We start from the raw sequence: 18,862 nt of genomic DNA, 5'->3' as shown, positions 1-18,862 counted from the left end.
AAAAACAAAGAAAACAACACGCAGCCGTACGACGCGTTACATCTCATTCGTTCGAGCGTATGTTTGCTTCCATCGAGCATCGCTTCGGGTAACGTCTCGCGGAGAGGATAACTGCGATCCTGCGAGGGGAAGGAAGATGGTGGAAGATAATGATTGATAGTGAAGCGTATTCCGTTTTACCGAAAGTTCTTACTTTATCGGCGAACTTATCGTTGAAGAGTTAGCGACGAAGAACCCTCTTTTCCTCTCGTCCTTCTTATCCGCATCTTCGCCGTCAACCTTCCGAGACATCGATGCCTCGCACTCCCGCCGCGAGTCTAATTAATTTAATTAATTATCAAGAAAGTTTTACGTGAACTCACACGGTGCCGAACGTAAGACGGCCGACAATTTCCATCGTTCGCCGATAAAACCTTGCCGGATATTGCGCAGATCCAACGGCAGCTTCGACGGAAACGCCATCGCTTCGTTTCTATGTATCTTCGTTATATCGAATCTGTCGATTTAAATCAATATCCTATAAGCGAAGAAACTCTCTCAACTCGAACTAATGAAGGAGACGCAAATAAGAAGCACGTTGAAACGTTTCTCCCTTTCCATCTACCCGAGGATTCCTCCGTAACGTTAATTTTTTAACGTTCGAAGCAAACCCTTGGCTGGAACAGCACGAAGTAAACTCCTGAGTTAACTCGATGCAATTTGCCTCGCAAAGATCCGAAGTGCTTGGAGATGGCCCGTAAAAGTAAAAGCTCCGACTACTTCGCGTTCTTTGGCGACGATTATCGAGCGATTTTAATAATTCATTTCGCTGCGACGACTACCTCGACGCTTCACCGCGTTCCCATTAAGGTCTCTTTAACTTTGTCGATTCTCTCTACTTTGGAGCATCGAGCTACCATCGAGATCGATTTTCTAACGTTAACTCGGCGGTGACGCTACGAAGACGTTCCCCTCGGTGATTCTAAACATTTCCTAAGAAAGAGATCTGGAACGAGGGAGGAAAGAAGAGTGACCGAAGAGAAGGTAGAGAAAGAAATATAGAAAAAGAAGACGTGCAAGTGCTTGGAAAGGAGGAGGAAGAAGAGAAGGAGGGAAATAACGCGGATGCTGGCGGAGAGTGGTGCCCGACAAAATTACAATTTGGGGGATGTAATTCCGGCCGGGAGAAATGGCCTCCACATACCGAGACTCCCGTCTGATGGTGGTAGTGGGACCGAGTAGATGTCTCGGTGTGGAGAAGAGAAAGGGAGAGAGAGAGAGAGAGAACGGGGAGAGAGATTTATCAACAGCTCGTTTCGCACTAACTAGACGGCGGAAACTCGAAAGATATTGCATCAGCGAAGCGATGATAGCGCCACGACGACTGGCATTAAATTGCATCCGGCCGTTGCAGGAATTTAGCCGCCATTACCGTGTCCCTCGCAAGGCACCGACTCTCCGAGAGACTCCAGCATCTTGGGCCGAAACTGAAACCGCCCGTTTCGGAAGACTACGATTCTCTATATGCGACGCACACTCGGGGACACGTACGTAAAGTTAGGTCGAAGACGGTAGGAAGACGCGTCAGGTGTCCCAGGGATAACGCTTCGTGATAGTAATCGACGAGCGAATATGGATGGATTCCTCGCTTTCTCATTAGGTTTCCATTAGCCATCTTAGATATCTATTCCTAGCTCGACCCGCATTTTCGAGAATCTGTCTGGTATTTCTGTCGCAACGGAAATCATCAAATATCCACAGATATATAGATCGTCCTTGTTACGTTCAACGCGTTATGAACTTCGTCGATTTGTTTGCGAATGATCGAAACGATCGATATCCTTTTTTTATTTTCTTATAGATGTCGAACCTTACGATTTACGATTAAGATAGAAAAGAAGGATCGATCTTGATCAGCGACGATTAATTTTTCCAAAACGTCTCAAAAGGGAACGTACGATCCTATAAGAAACGAGATCCGATATATTTTTTTCCATTCTCTCTTTCTCTTTCTATCTTCTGCTTAGAATCTCAGGAGTGGAGACGGACGAGAGGATGAGTAATTTATCCATTTGGAGGTTTTGATCAGAGTAAGAGCCCTCGAGGCACGAGTGTCCTAAACTCCGACCTCAGACAATCCCCTCTCGGTGGATCTCTCTCGTGGAAGCGATCCGCCTCTGCCTCTTCGCCCTCAGCACTCACCAACGACCACCACCGACATCACCGACGTCACCACCACTACTACTACGTATATGCTTAACGTGGCAACGTTTACTCGATCCACTCACGTTCCATGCCGTAGTTCTCTTTACGAAGCAACAACCTGTTATACTCCTATCGTAATTTGCATTTACACTTTAAACGAACGCATCAGACTCAAGCCGGAGTATTCGTCATTTCAGTCTTTCGTGCGTTTTCTATTGCATACGTTTGATCTACGATCAATCCTTCGAGCGATTGTACACCAAACGTTACTTCGTTTTCATTTATCCGCTCGAAACGTTCGTACGTTCAAGAAATGACATTTGTTCCATTAGACGACTTCGGCGAACCCAGCACATTGTAATTTTTTATTCACAAGCCTAGATTATTCGGCGTATAATCTTGATCCTTCGCGAGTAGGAAATGGACTTTTAACTTAACAACATACGTATATCGCGAGTATCGGGAAGAATCGAAGATAAGCTAATTTATTCGCAAAAGGATTGGGTCGATCGACCGATCGACCGAATTACCTTCTCTGCCTTTTCATTTTCGTACAGCGAAGAGAAACCTCAACGACGGCTTTCTTTACGGAGTTACGATAAACATCGACGTTGGATGGTGCTCTTAAATTTTCGCAAAAATACACAACTCGACAATTTGCGTTGGCGGCATTAAGAACGCGGTTCGAGTATGCATTAACCTACATTTCTAGCTTACATAATTTCAATGATGGTGCGGCAATACCACGATCGATACCACTTCCTTTTTAATTTCTGCAACGGGTCCGCGCCTTCGGCAAATATCTATTTGCGACTTCCTCCATCCACCCCCATCCTTCCTCCCTCTTTTCTCCGATCGTACCGAGGACGATGCGTAAAGTAAAACGCTTCGATTATGCGCGTATCGCGACACGCTGGTAAAAGCGTAGCACACGACTATCGTCATTAACGGCAGACCACATTTAACGCGTCCCGATGTCGATGGTAACGCCGCGCACGAATTCAATCCTTAAAACGCTTCTCGTACCTATCTTGTCCGCTATTCGATAATAATTACAGAGAGGAGCAAGATTTCCAATAGCACGAGAGAAGAGCGCGTACGGGACAACACGTGCGCCGCGTTGCGCCACGCCGCGCCGCGCTGCGCTGCGTCGCGTTTCGCTGCGCTGTTCCGCGGAGAGAAGACTTCCGTATGCCGCGGCGACTGCCACTAATTCGTATTTAAAGCTTTATCGGACGCACGCGTATCCGTACAACAACAATTTCACGGTTCACAGAACGCATCCTGCAGGCAGCGCCGTGGGTAACGGTACGATTTTACCGCCACTACCACTCGACTCCCTACAGGCTTGCGTATATATTACGAACGTATAATCGTGCTCATATTCAACGCGAACTAATTCTTCGCAACCCCCGAAGGTACAGCCCTTTTCCAACGGTATTTGCATCCATGGGAACGTCTAGCTTAAAGGCCACGCGTGTAAATCCTTCCTGTAATTCGCTCTGTTTAACGACACGTTCCGATTTATTCGTCGCATTCTTCAACGATTTATATTTAATATGGTAATGGAGGGATGAACGGATGAGAGCGATCGTCGAAGCAGGAACGTCGAATTAAACGCGACGGTAACGCCCTTACGAGGATTAAACGTCTACGAGCGCGTGAATCCACTTGGAGGATTAATCAAAACGATCGTACATTAAGGGAGTTTCACCTTCGTTGTATCTATCCGTCCATAGACGACTATACGATCGGTTCAACGTGCTTCTCGACTCTCTAAAGCGCAAAGCTACACAATCGAAAGATCGAGTAAAAGCCGAAGGAGTTTGATCGTTTGACCAAGCGGAAACTCAACAAGACTCTAAGTTTACCGGCTAACCCTGCACTCGCTACTACGTCTTTTCAAGACTTCCTTCTTTTCCCGTCGTTATACCTTCCTTGCCCTCCTCCTGCATTCCTCTTGTCACCAAAGCACCCATATCCGTACATTTCTTCCGCTCAAAGAATTTCACGCCAGTATCTTTTCTCCCTTGACAATTTTTTTTATCGGCTTGTACTAACTCGCTGCAGCGCCAGTGGCTCCTACAAACTTGTTTTTAGATCGCTCCAACGACTTTTCTCCCGTTGTCTCGCACATTGTTTTACCTGCCTTTTATTTTCCCCTCCCTTCGTATCCGATGCAATTTTAATCTCGAATTTCACGAAAATTATCCTCCCGTTGGAACGGTTTAAGCGACCAATGCACGAGATTGCATGCCTGTTATACCTATCGCTACCTATACAGGCCGCTTACTTTTCAGAAAATATCGTACTTGAGAATAATAGAAGATCATATGGGAATAACATTTTAAATTTATACCTCTTCGAATAGACATCTTTCACGGTATTGTGCACGTTATTGTACAATAATTCATGCTCAGCTAGAGCCAAGTATAGCTCCCTATTTCGATTTCCAATAATTATTCGAAAGAATTCTTGCCATTCTTACGATTCTAATTACTTACGGTTTCGTAGAATTGCGACGAGCTGGTTGTCCAACGGCAAATGGCGATTCTGTGACGTTACTTACGACTACGGGAAAGTAAGAGGCTCGCCGCGACGATTAATAATAATAGTAACAATAACGACTTTATTGCCACATACATAAATAGATGGACATGGCCGACGTACAGCGTACAAGCTGGATCGCATCCTGATCCTTTTACAATAACTACATTTTTCTTTTCCTTCGGGTTTACCACAAAACGCGATCGAAAATAAACAATCCTGAATTATACGACGTACCACTAATTGGCATTACGAATTAGGCGTTGTATCGCGTATCGAAGAAAGATTCGTTCGTCGTCGCTAAAGGAGAGAATATCGTTTGGTAGGTCGAAGTTACATCTCGCAATGTACTCGATGTTAGACCGTTTCTTCGTTCGCTCGTTCCGAAATTAAAAGATGGTGTGTCTAAGAAAAAGGGGGGAAATAAAAGTCGTGCTAAGAAGAAAAGAAAATGTAAGAAAAAAATGGTTGAGGAAAGCGGATAGACGAGGAGCCGGAGACTTTTGTTATTTAATGATGCTTCTGTCGTCTAAACGGTAACTGCACGTTACGTTTTCACTGCTATACAAGATATACATCGCGGGGTAGCGCCAGCAACAATGCTACATACACATAGATGTCCGCAGAACCCTAGGAAATCCGCGTCGTCGTCGTCATCGTCGTCGTCGTCGTCGTCGTCGTCGTCGTTGATCGAGTTTCCGCGCGTCACCGGGCACACACGACTCACGCGAAACTACTCCGTGGGTCGACGCAGACGCACCTAAAGGGTAATATACAATGTGCGATCGAAATCCAACGAATCGAAGGAGCGATCGAACTTCCTAACGACTCTCTCCTTTCCGCTACGTAGAAAATCTTAGGTCGAGCGAGTATCGAGGAGTAATTCGATCGCTTCTTCAACGGGTTCGATTGGTTTGATACTGTTGCAATGTTTTCCAAAAAAGGCCTCGTCCCTGATCCACCTGCGGTAGATCGCGGTGTGTTTTCCATCGTCCGTACGAGGATCTTCATTCGCACAGACCGTCGACGATGTCGTTTCGTTCTACGAACTTTATTTGCACGACGCGTCGGCGCATTAGCAAACGGATTTGTCCGCTTGACAGATACCCTCGGGTCTGGCAAGAAAGAGCTTTCCGTTTGCGCAGGCACAGAGCTGATAAATGCTCGTCTCCCTTTGATTTTGATGAGTAGAGGATCTAGAAGAGCGTTGCTGTTGCTGTTGCTGCGGTTGCTGCTGCTGCTGCTGCTGCTGTTGTTGTTGTTGTTGTTGCTGCTGCTGTTGCTCTTGTTGCTGCTGTTCTTGTTCCGGTTGCTGTTGCTGCTGTTCTCTCGAGGATCGTCCTTGGACCGTGACAGCTGTCTTCAGACCTTTTAGAAAGACGGATTTGGAATCGAGCTTTATAGCACCGTGTATGCTCTGCAATTTCAAGTCGGTCAAGCAGGACGCCGAGATCTCGTTCGCCCACGATTCCAGTACTACCCGCTGAGGTGCGCTAATCTTTAATGATCTCGTAGCAGATTCCAATCTACGAGAAAACGGATAGAAAACATTTATCGTCCTTCTTCGTCCTTTTCAACGATCTATTTTCGACGATATTCTCGTAATGTTTCTCTACGTTTACCTGAGACCTCTCCCAGATTCTCCTCTAACCAACGGCGTCTGCACGCTACCCTGGAAAACGGCACCCCCATCGCCAGTTACCTTCAACATGTCTGCTCCTACCAGGACTTGTTCTCTATTCGCGGAGAAAAGAACTCCTCCTCGTGGATCGGTTATTCGGAAACTTCTCGAGATGCAGTCGACGCGATCCTCGCCTGAAACGACATCGAAACTCTTATACCGTTCGTCTTGCTTTTACAGCGAGTGATTAAATAAATCGCTCGTTCGTTCCTTAAAGATATAACGTATCGTTATTTCCTCTTACCCACGGTTAATCTCGCTAACAATCGACCATCGTGCGACCTCGCCGTGGCCGTAAAATTGCTCCACGATTCGAGCACTAGATTTTTGCCTCTTCGAGACCTAAGGCTGGAGGCCACGAGGGCGTCTAGAATAGCGGCCTGACCTTTTAGCTCGATCCCCCCGGGCACCACTTTTAGCGAGCCGATACCCTCCTGAAAGAAGAGGAAATGATTGTCAGCGAAAGAAACGGACTATCGAACTTTTCTTGCGACGAGAACGTCGATAAAAATGCTTCTCCCTCTCTATCTCTCTATCTCTTCATCGATATCCGCTATTTTCCTTGCGGAACGCTCGCATTGTACGCGGCCGCCTTTACGAGCTTGCGTATTATGCAAAAAAGAAATAGAAAAAGGAAAAGAGAGCAAATCAAAAATTTCAATTCGAAGGAATTGCATCTCGCGATAATGTCAAAAATGTATCTTGTATAATAAAATGGCTAGCATTTGATATTCTTCGAGCTTTGTAAGCATGCAATAGCTATCTGCCTCTTATCGTTTCGAACCTTTCAATAATAAATCCAGTGATGAGCCACGTGCACTCTATACGCTACGGCCTCTATTGTGTCTATGCCGCCACCGCTGCCGCCGCCGCTTGAAATATCTCGTGTAATATTGGAAAATCGGCGTAGGCAGAATTTTATTTCTACGAGGTTCGTCTACCTCGTACATAAAATATATATCGAACAGAAATAAGACTAGAGAACGGATCTCAAAAATAAAACGCGTTTATAAACTTTCAAATCTAAAACGGATCGATCGATTCATTCGACTTTCGATCCGCTAACGAGAACGTACAGAATTTATATCGATGAAAAATAAAATGCTACGAGTTAAGACAGAGAGTCACAAAAACAAAGATTAAATTTCCGTGATAAGTTAATTCGTTTTTCCCCGGTTAACGAACGAACGGGAGCTTTTTTAAGATCGTACGTCGCGAAGATACATCTTCTTTATTCATCCCTTTTGATTGATTTCCAATGATTGGTCGTTCGATCGAGGGACAATTTATTTGTTATTGCCGTGGAAGAAAGGAAGAACGTGGTCGTTGGGTAGTCGCCAAACCTACGATAAATCTAAACTACCGACTAATTTTCCTCTCGGTATGCGCGCGTACACGACACGTTTATTCGAGTTCACCGCGTTGATGAATTTTTAATGCTCGGAAACGTGCAGGAACTCGTTAAAATGAATCGTAATCGTTTCGAGTTAAGCTACGACATACAAACGTCTTTTTAAAGTGTTAAACTCCAGTTACGTATAGTCCGTCGAAATCTTGAAAGGGAATGGAATAGATCCGTATTTTTTGCGGACTACCTTTATAACGGCTGTACTCTTTCAGAATCGTGCATCGATCGGGCGAGCGTCATTGTGGTTGCAGTAGGTTTTCAAGGTACTGCTACTCGATTAGCCAAATCGTTCGGAAAACGATACGATCTCTGTGCCTCTTCTACTTAACCGTAACCGTAAACTTCGATACCATCGAGAACGATGAGAGTTCGAAGAACGAGAGATAACGTTCGTCCTTGTTTCTTTTTTTTCTCTTCTTTCTTTTAATACCCTTCTACGAGCTGAATTTAGAATTAAAATGGATATTTTTGCGATTTACCTTTTTATTCTTATATTTAATAGATTGAATGCAAAATCACCGACGAGAGGTATACGATTTTGAAGATATTAAAAATTTTAAAACGTTTCAAATGAAACTTTTTGAAATTTATTTTGCAATATATAAAAGACTAAAAGCAGACTTATTAATAAGAGTAAAGTTTAATGTAGAGCGTATAAGTTTTTCTATACGTTTTATTTATAAAATTCAAGTTAGCGCGTATTTTGTTTGTGCTTGTATTATTGATCTTTCTTCTTAATAGTTTTGAATTCCTTATTTGTTATTTCTAAAAATCAAATAAATCGGTTTTGTCCATTGTTCTTTCGTTACTGTTGGTTATTGGCTTTTATTGACGCGTTGATTGATATATTATATGTTGAAGGAAAGAATAAACGGACGATGATTAAAAAGTATAAAGGTATTTTTATTTTACGATCATGATACGTTGGCTGTAAGCGAGATGAGTGCGAGTTGAATCAATCGCGAAATAATTAAACGTTGAAGCAACAATCGTATCAACCGTACGCTATAAAAATTTCCTGACTCTTCCGCGTACTATTCTTTAACGAAACGCTATTATGAAATTTTAATCCTCGGATTATGGGAAAACGAACGTTCTTTCCTATATTTTTTTCTCACTCGTCTCCGTCTTTCAAACGATAGATTATTCATCCCAAGGAAGAGTTGTTTGTAATGATAAATAAACGTTAATAATAAGATTAATAATAAGATTAACGGAGACCGTTTTCCGATTGCGTCAAAGTGATGGAAGGAGTAGATTGAAATTACTTAATGGTCAATGAAAATCCGTGATAATCGATTAATATACTTACTTCGTATACTCGTAGATTATATCCTTCGACGTGACCGATGATTAATGTACTCGCTTAAAGTATCGTTTTCGTAGAAGCACAAGATAGTTCTAGCTCGCGACAAAAGATTATCCGTTTCCTTTTTTTTCGTCTTCCTTACGTCGCAATTTTCACGATTTAAATATAATTTTACTCGTCGTCGCGTAGGAACGTTCGTCGATCGTTTAAATTACTCGTGCTTTTACAACTCGAAGAATATTTCTCGTTCGTCGTGGTGATCGATTTAAATTTATTACCCGTACGCGTGTGCTGGATATATACATATTATAATACACGAACAGATATGTATATTTACAGGCGTCCGATGCGGTGCAAGGGTGTCGTTCGTGGCACGGGCATTGCTCCAATTTCTCCCCTTCGATATCGCCAGAAATGCGGAAACACGATTCGACGGCGAAGCATACGTGTAGGAGGAGCTCCTCGGCTCTCCCTCTTCCTCTCTCTTCCAGGTTGGAGGACGTAATGAAATCCAAATAACATCCCCCCGGCCCTTCTGTAAGCGTATATCATCGTAACGACGCCCCCGGACGTTAGTCGGCTGCTCGCCGTCCATAAATTAATACAAAGCGCGTTATTTACAAGGATTATAAGAGCGTTTCGTTTTCACGCCCTCGTCCTTACGATAGACCCTTGGTACGACTTTACCGTCGTTAACTTATTCTTTGTTTTCCGATCGTACGTCGAGATACGAGTATATTGTCGACCAATAATCAAAAACTTTTTATTACGTGGAAAGTTTCGTTTCACGTCGTATAGTTATGCTTCGAGTTAACAAAGAAGGATACAAGGCAGAGACTGTAATACCTTGGAGAGAAGCCGCTTTAATCCGTACCAAGGGAAACATTTTTTCCGCCTAGGGGACAGAGAAAACAGTCTTATCGAGAGAGAGAAATGGAAAAGCATGCGCGGACTGCACGAGGTTGAACGCGACGACACGTTGGATGCTCGTTTAATCGCGCGTGTTTTATACGTGTGTGCGGTGTGCGGTGCTTACACGTGGAAACGTGAATGCAAAAGCACATCCTTGCGTACTGCTAATTACACGTATGTATGCATGCGGTACATACACCGATGCTAATGTACCTACCTACCTCGCGTAATTATCCTGAGCTGGACGAAACTCGACCAACTCTCGCCATGACTAAGGTAATCTGACTCGAAACCTACTGTCATCGCCCTGCAGAGAACGACCTTCCACCTTCTTCGCCACCCTCTGCATCCACCTTTATTCGCTTCACCCCAGGGTATTCCAATTTCGTCTTGCTCCACGAGCTTTCTCTCGCACGGCTTATAGATTAGATCAGCTTTAGGAGAAATCGAAGCACACAACGTCGATCTCAAAGCCGATCGACAACCTCTACAAAATTCGTGCTTCAGGCGAGTATACGGAGACACCGTTTCCGTGTCTCCTATAATTATATGCAGAGCAATAACTTTGATCACTTCGAGTATCTCCCTTCTTTTCAGATTTTATTAATTATTTATTAATTTATGTAACATCAGGAATCACACTGCAATCTAATCTTTTTTTCCGGTGATACAAAATGAGTTTTTAGTTCGTCCGATTTTGTTTATAATTGTTAATTAATTATTAACAATAAATTGGAAAATAGAGAAAATGTTGCTGCTTAAAATGCCGTTTGAATCAAGTCTCTATGACTTTTAGTTGCCGAGATATTCCATGTAAATGGAAGACGTGGCTGTTTATGATGTAAACAGAAATTGTTTTTATCGCACAAAAGTAATTTGTTTACTAATTATTTATGAATTTATGTATGCTTATAAATCAGTCTCTGTCTGCTTGTTTATTCTTTCTTTGGACAAAATAAGACGAATTTAGTTCCTAAGAATTTGTTTATGAAAATTGTTTATAACAAATTGTTAATTAATTATTAACAATAAGTTGAAAAAATAGAGAAAATGTTGCTGCTTAAAATGCCGTTTGAATCAAGTCTCTATGACTTCTAGTCGCCGAGATATTCCATGTAAATGGAAGACGTGATTGTTAATGATATAAACAGAAATTGTTTTTATAAGACAAGTGATTTGTTTATTAATTATTTATGAATTTATGTAAGTTTATAACTTAGACTCTATCTGCTTGTTTTCTCTTTTTCTTGGACAAAATAAGACGAATTTAGTTCATAAGAATTTGTTTATAAAAATTGTTTATAACAAATTGTTAATTAATTATTAACAATAAGTTGCAAAAATAGAGAAAATTTTGCTGTTTAAAATGGCGTTTGAATCAAGTCTCTATGACTTTTAGTTCCGAAGATATTCCATGTAAATGGAAGACGTTTATATTGACCCACTGACCTATATAATTCCACTCCTCAGTTCGGTGACACACTGACCTATATAATTCCATTCATCAGTTCGGTGACACACTGACCTACATAAATTCCAAGAATTTACGCGACCGTACTACGCGCGTACGTAGTATACGCATTATGAATGAAAATTTTTCGAAGGCGATATCTTCGGAACGGAAAGTCGTAGAGAGTTGATTCAAGCACCATTTTCAAGCGTAATTTATTCTCTCTTTATTTAAATATTGCAATAATATTGTTATAATAAAATCGATTTTGTTAATAATTTTTAAAAACGACTTTTTTTTTTTCTTTCGTAATAAAGACGTAACTACAATGAAATCATTGAAATTTTTATTACAATCACGTAAATTTTATTTTGTTTATTTAAAATAACGACTAGAAGATCTATAATAATAGTTAATAAAATAATAATTAATACGCAACCGAACGATCGAAAATTTAAAAGGTTTTCCTTTCGTAATAAAGACTAAATTTACCCTGTTCTCACTTTACGCTTACTCCGCGCTTATTATACGTAAGCATAGAATAATAATACACGAGATAAGCTAAGAAGTCATCACTCTCTTACTACTACTCTTACCACGGTTTAGTCGCATGATTCCTTAGCAGTATTTAAATTAAAATATCTCTTAAACTAATAATTCTTCGACAAAAATGGGTTAAAACCTTTCTATAGAGAACGTTGAGCCGCTTCGACCAACGCTATTAAGAACGTAATTCCATAAAAAAAAACTTCGTATGTCCTTTACGTATCCTTCCATAACAAAATTATTACTGCCATATTATGACCTCCTTTCGCAAAACAACGATTGTGTAAACGTGCCTTTAAAAACAACGGAAATATTCAAGGTGATCAAAAGTTATTGCCCCATCTTTTTCTCTCTCTTTCGTTCTCTTTTTTCGTTCGATTGATTTAATCGCTACGTACGCGTAATAGGAATTATCGATCATACTTGCTATTCAAAAATACCCTTTCCTTCGAGCAAGTCCGGACGCTATAGCAAAAAAAAAGGTACGACTTGCAACGAACTCTTTCGTCATGGAGAGATCTCACTCTTAAAAAATAACGAGCTGCCTGGTGACGGCAACGACGTCACTAGCGGCTACTGTTTTTCTTGCCTTATTTATAACATATACTATCTCTATATAGAAAAAGATATATATTTGTGCTAATGGTAACAATTATATAAAGCCGACTCCGAGAAGCAGCGTGCCCGAAGGGCATCATTAATGCCTCCGAGTCCGATTTTCTCTTATAACGTTGCTCCGTTCCTTCTCCATCCTTCCATCTCCCTTCTTCTTCGTCCTCTCGGCTCACCCAACTTTATCTTCGTATTGCCACTCTCGTTCGTTCTAGCACAATAATTTATCGTACGTTTCATTCTCTAATTACTCTTTGCCTTCGTTGCTCGTCGTTGCTCAAAACGACGAAGCTCCCGAGGATAGCGGTGAGGACGGGAAGAGCTTTTCTCTTTTTCTCTCGAGTGCGTGTTTTCACGTCGCGCGTTTAATTACAGCCGAAAGTGAAAAGATTCAAGGCGAGAGTAACACAGCTTTATACGTCAATACGAAAACATAGAGTTATATAGCAAAGCTAATATTTGTTTCTAGTAGAAATTTTGTTCCGATTGATTACTTTCATTAAAGTCTCTCTGCATTAAACCGTTATAGTAAATCTTTGCGATCGTGCTAGATGAAAATGTGGTTTAGGAGTAACAGCCGAAGGTCTACGTCCAATCCTGCTAGATATAATCTCGCTGGAAACAATAAACTCGACTTTCTCCGTGTCTCGGAAAGCGAACGAGCGAGCGAGAGAGAGGGGGGAGAGAAGGAGGGAGAGGGAGACAGGGGAAGGGAGAGGGGGAGAGAGGGAAGGAGAGAACCCTAGGAAGAGCCTATATGCGCTAAGCTACCACCATGATACTGCTTACTATACGACTCAAAATTCATGGAGCCCTATGTACTATATTACACTCGCACTTGGTGGCTAGGTGTTATAATGGATATCCTTTAATACCGACCTGCCGTACATTTGTACGCGAGGGAAAGAGAAAGAGAGGATGAGAATTTGCGTTTGTATGTACAAACAAAAGTGCGCGTATGCGTGGCTCGAATACAAAACGCATACACGGGCTAAACGCAGTGAATTTCTTGCTCCTTCCGTAATGAGAATAAACATGATTTAGTTATTATAGTCGTTGCAACTATAACGACTTGCGTTACCAGCCAGGAGCAACGGATTGATTATTATCCGAGATTCATTTGAGCATTCGATGATATAGTTACGTGAAACGCCGAGCATTCTGTGGTCTTTAATAACGAATACCCTTCTACTACGCTTTAATTAATGCCATCATAGGACGATCCTTTAATCGGGAAAATGATTTAATTTCGTCGAGATATTGCTCGAAGCGAGTTGAAGTAACGGCGGCGGTTGAAAAGAGAGAGAAGGAAGCTCGAAGATAGAATGGTATAGAATAGTAAAGGGTGAGAGGTCGACGGAAAAAAAAGGGAGGACGAGACACTCATCAAATATGAATGGATGGAAAAGAATGGTGGATGAAGGAGAAGAGAAGCACGGAGGACATAAAATATTTGCTGGCTCGCGGAATGCATTCCAGTCTTCTCTTCCTCTTTCTCCTCTTATTCTTTTCACGCGACTAAGAAAGATGCCTTGCGTAAAAGCGACGGGCGACTATTCGACTACACTAGACTCTCGATGCACGTGTCGTCGCTCGAAAAAAGAAAAATAAACGTCGAAATTCTATTCGTATCGTTTTTATCGTCGACTTCTATGAATTCTGGCAAACAATTGCGAGTATATCTATCGGAGGCACTTTATTGTTATTGTACTATTACGTGGAATATTATACCGTACTGTTATTTGGATTTTTTTTTCCTTTGTATATTCGAACGAGAGTTTCGAGAGAAGAACGATCGTTTATGAATAAAATGTAAATAAAAGAGGAACGATTGCGAATGTATATCTAACAGAGGTCAAACGCGAGAATTACTTCGTTGTGTATGAATGAGAGAGGGGGAGAGAAAAAGAAATCGACGCGATTCGACGTGTCTCGACGAGAAGCAACTTGGAACTGGCTCGCGCGAGGTGCTCTCGAGAAGAGGTTGTGAGAGGGATAAGTAGAGGAAGAAGAGCGGAAAAAAGAAGCAGAAGGGCTTACATTTCCCACGGGGTATTCTTGGCTGCTCCCAGACTCCTTACTTACGGATTGATACTCAATTTCCAGCGAATTTAGCTACCATCGAAGGATCATTGCGCCAAATCGCGAGACTCCTTTCGATTTCGAATAAATTCGATAATGGAAGTAGTTGAAGAACCGATGGTGCCGCCGAGACTAGAGAGATACGCAGAAGGATTTCCTCCTCGTTTTTAGTCGAATAGTTTTCCCGGCGAAAAGTTCGGCGCTCGTTAAAAATAGTATTCGAAAGAAATCGCGCGAACGTTCGTCGTGAAAGAGCGTAAGAGAACGCAGTCGATGGACTCGCCGTAGTGTCGAGATAAATCGATCAGTGGCATATCGAACGGAAAGAGAAGTAAAAGGAGTGTTTTCCTTAGGAAATTATGCTCGCACAGAGCACCGGTAACTGGTTCTCTGTAGTAGTTTAAACGCGTTTGCTTTTGCGCCTCCCTCGGGAATTACGAGTCTCGGCTGAGAAGGGTCGGTTAATTATGATTGCTCGAATTAAAGCCCACGAAGAGAAGAAGTGTAAGCGACGATTTTCTCCGCGTACCGATATAACGTTTCCGGCAATTAGAAGAAATTATATTAACCGCCAGTAGTGGACCTTTTGACCTCTCTCGCCACACCTTTCCTTTTGTCTACTCCCTTTATACTTCGTGCGCCAATGAAAACGAATGATTATCGGTTGGTTGGCTACGCGTATGACGGAACTCTTCCCATTTCGACTTTTCAACGAAAAAATCGTTGGTGTCTCTACGAAACAAACGTTGAAATTTTTGGTTGAAATGCAAATTGGAACGAGACGCAGTTGAACCTCGAGAAATCTCCATTTATAGGACGGATTCCGGGACAACGTTGATAACAATACTCGAAATTCGTAGGAAAAAAGAGCACGTAGAATCGAACGTACGTGCGACATTCGAGTGGGAGAAACACAATGGATCCTCGTTCGCGCCGATCGCGAGCGAGGATGCAACGGCTGCGTCGAACCTCGAAACTTAGGATTCATTATCGAACAAAGCCATCGTACACGCCTGCTCGATCTTGTCGCGAGCGATCGCGAGGCCCTTTATGAATCGAATACTTAACACTTTTTGTTCGCCCCTTACGCTCTCGAAGCTTTACATTATGTTTCGCTGTCAAAGCGTTGCTATCGAAGTGTTCCAAGTATCGTCTTACAAGTATCGTAATATATTTTTTGGATTAGAACCGGGAAGAATCCCATATCGTTTTCCGAGCATCCACAAGGATACTCAAAGAATCGATACTTACGGAAGTGAATCCCATGACTTTAAGAAGCCAGACAGTGAGAGCGAGATTGAGGATGACGATGACCATGAGTGTGAAGACCAGAGAATACAAACACCTTTTCCTCCAACCGTAGATGCCTAACCTGAATCCACCTTTGCAGGTTGCCCCGGGAGACGTCCTCTCTTCGAGGACTGTGCTCGTTGTTTTTAAGGATTGCGTTGTACCGAGCGTCTGTCTCGTTCCGCTACGTCGTTGAACGCCCTCCGAACTTCCTGCCTCCTCCGACCATCCGCTTTGGTTGCGAGACATCCTGGAAAACCGATGATTAGAATAGTTCCGTTAGTACTGATCAGAAATTGATATCGAGCTGAATACGAATAGAGATCAAATGTATTATGATCGGATGACGATATCATCGAAAAGAAATAACGAGTTCCAAATTGAAACGAGTTGGAAATATTTAATAATCGTTTTATTTCTTTTAACAGAGACGTCGGCGATAGAAATCCGGCATCGCGGCGAACTACTTAAAGTTTCACGTAGATTGATAAAGCCCGTGCAGCAAGTGAAGGAGGAAGAGAGAGAGAGCAGCTTATGTCGGATAGAAAATCGAGTCTAGCATAGAAGACCCGCAGGGTTATGCAAAATACAAGATATTATCTTCCCTATTGGATCTGTCCTCGTGCGTGTATGCATGTGTGTGTGTTCGTGTCTCAAACGAAAACAGTGGTAACCCACGAATGAATAAATTATGATAATAATTAGCACCGGACTAAAGAGCGATTGTGCATGTTAATGGAAAATCGCTTTTCTCACACTTCTAACGGCCGGGCGATTAGCAGGGGTAGCAAGCGTATCGTTCGATCTACCATTAACACGATTCGACGCGTTAGATTCGACGGAAGTCCCCCCCTGTCGATAATAAAATCGATCGAATTTCACCCTGATTGACTCGCTTAGGATCTAATCTTTCGAAAAGGGTCTCCCGGGCAAAATAAAAGCAATAGAATAAAAGTTAAGACTCGTTCGTATTCTTCGAGCAATGGGAGGAGAAAGATTAGAAGTACGGAGAAGCGTGAGAACGTGGTAGGTGGAAGAGAACTTATGCAAATCTGTCCGCAAAATGCCTGACATTACTTTCCTTCCTAATCCCCCGGTTGGAGTTTCTCGAACGAACAAGCCACCTTCGCTCGCTATTACTTCTTTTTTTTCCCCTGTCATCGCCTCTATTCATCTACCTCCTTTTCTCACCCTCGTGCTCCCTCTTCTTCTCTTAGCTCGTTTGTATCTTCGAAAGGAATCGAGCGTGGAAGAAGCTCGCCGTAGGAGAAAAAAAAGAGAAAGGGTAAAAAGAGAGAGAAAGCTGAAATATTCAGTCCCAAGCTTCGCGATAATTATGCCTCTCGTGGCAGTAAAGAGCTCGGTCTGGCTGAAATTAAAAGCTCCGAAGATAAACTCTCTCGAGGAAAGGATTCGCATGGTACTGCCGTTGGTGCTGCCGATGCCGTCGTCGGTACTAACGCTTCTGGCGCACGAATTTTTCTTACGGCAGGTCTGGACGAAAACGTGAAAACGACGAGCACGGCGTTTGCTTCACTCTTTTCCTTTCCCCTTTCGAGCAAATCGTGCCGCTGATTAAGAACTCGAAAAGACTAAAAAAAGCTAAAAGGAGAAGGTTAAAAAGAAACGGAAAATGCCAAGAGCTTGATGTTTCATTATTCACCGTTAGCATTAAACGTTCGAAACGTTTTCTCTATTTGCATTTTTCCACCACCTCTCTTTCATCCCCCCTCCCCTCATTTCCTCCTGAGGGAGGTCTTCGCGTCCTCGAAAAGAGATTTCTTTCGCGTCTGCTTACGGAAAAAGGCCTCCGGGGAAATTGGAAAAAGCTTTTCCGAAAATTTCCTTTACGATATCATAAATTTGGATTAAAACGTAATCAGCATATTTACGCCTTTATGGTGCGAGCCAAGGGTGGAAGGAGAGTATGAATTTATTTCACACCCTCGCACCTACATTTTTCTCCAAATATGAAAACGAAACTGGCGCTTCTTCGCGCGCGTGCGTCGATCACCTCGCGTAGATGCCATCGATCTAGAAAAAGAAGATCTTCGGTGTCGTCGACAGTTTGTCGTATCGTTTCTTTTTCGATACATCCAATTTTTACTCGTTACGTCTAATTAATAAACAATTGTAATCCTTGTAAAGGAACGCATGTATTCCATGTACGTTTCCGCACGTTCGAATGAATAATGTACCTCGTACGAGTTGAAACGAGTAAGTACCAAGCAACGAAGAGGTGGAATGAAAAAGTTACGTGTTGGTTTAACCGCGCACGAAATCATCATTGTATACTTAAAACCCTGTTTAAATCCCTTAAGAGCGTCCGACGTGGTACGTGGAAACTCGACTCTTCCTCTCCCTCTCCCTCTTCCCCTTTCTCTCTATCTCTCTCTCTCTCTTTCCCACTCTCGTAGCTTTTATTCCCGTCCCTTCTTTACCTATCTCTTTCTGTTTCCTTCGTTCGGATACACGCACGTTTTCACGTCGAGAAGTTAACTTCATTTTTCATTGAATGCGACGTAAGTCCCACTTAACACCGTTGCTACGTTGATCGTGTATTCGATTAATTTCGTAACATCGAGCGTTAATTAAAATATTATATTTGCCGTTGTTCGTGAAGCTATATTATCGGGAATTATAGGTATGCATGGGAGCGTCGATAATCGCGCATATTCGCGCGGTCGTCTGCTTGGCGCCTCGATAAACGATCGCGAGCACGCGAAGATATATAACTTCGTACCGTCGATTGGTACGATTCATCGGCGAAAGAGACGCACGGGAAAGTTGCGGACACGAAAAGGAGTCCGGAAGATAACGATTCGCAGTCACGACAACGTT

General features: G+C 42.5%; 1 protein-coding gene across 7 annotated transcripts in view; it reads right to left on the bottom strand.

The window, feature by feature from the left end:
- Positions 1–4,793: 4,793 nt before the first annotated feature.
- Positions 4,794–18,862, bottom strand: part of LOC127071251 (zeta-sarcoglycan) — a 154,566-nt gene continuing 140,497 nt past the window's right edge. For 6 of the 7 annotated variants that reach the window (XM_051010300.1, XM_051010301.1, XM_051010299.1 and 3 more), the window contains 5 exons: positions 15,983–16,271; positions 9,467–9,664; positions 6,657–6,846; positions 6,354–6,546; positions 4,794–6,257 (listed from right to left, as the gene is read on the bottom strand). In XM_051010300.1, coding sequence (XP_050866257.1) covers positions 5,807–6,257; positions 6,354–6,546; positions 6,657–6,846; positions 9,467–9,664; positions 15,983–16,271 — 1,321 coding nt within the window. In that variant the 3' untranslated portion in view covers positions 4,794–5,806. The remainder of the gene's footprint in view (positions 6,258–6,353; positions 6,547–6,656; positions 6,847–9,466; positions 9,665–15,982; positions 16,272–18,862) is intronic. The other variant, XM_051010305.1, reaches the window with a different exon arrangement.

This window comes from Vespula vulgaris, chromosome 21, assembly GCF_905475345.1.
Source record: "Vespula vulgaris chromosome 21, iyVesVulg1.1, whole genome shotgun sequence".
NCBI classification, from domain to species: domain Eukaryota; kingdom Metazoa; phylum Arthropoda; class Insecta; order Hymenoptera; family Vespidae; genus Vespula; species Vespula vulgaris.
This window is presented reverse-complemented; position numbering and strand designations above follow the sequence as displayed.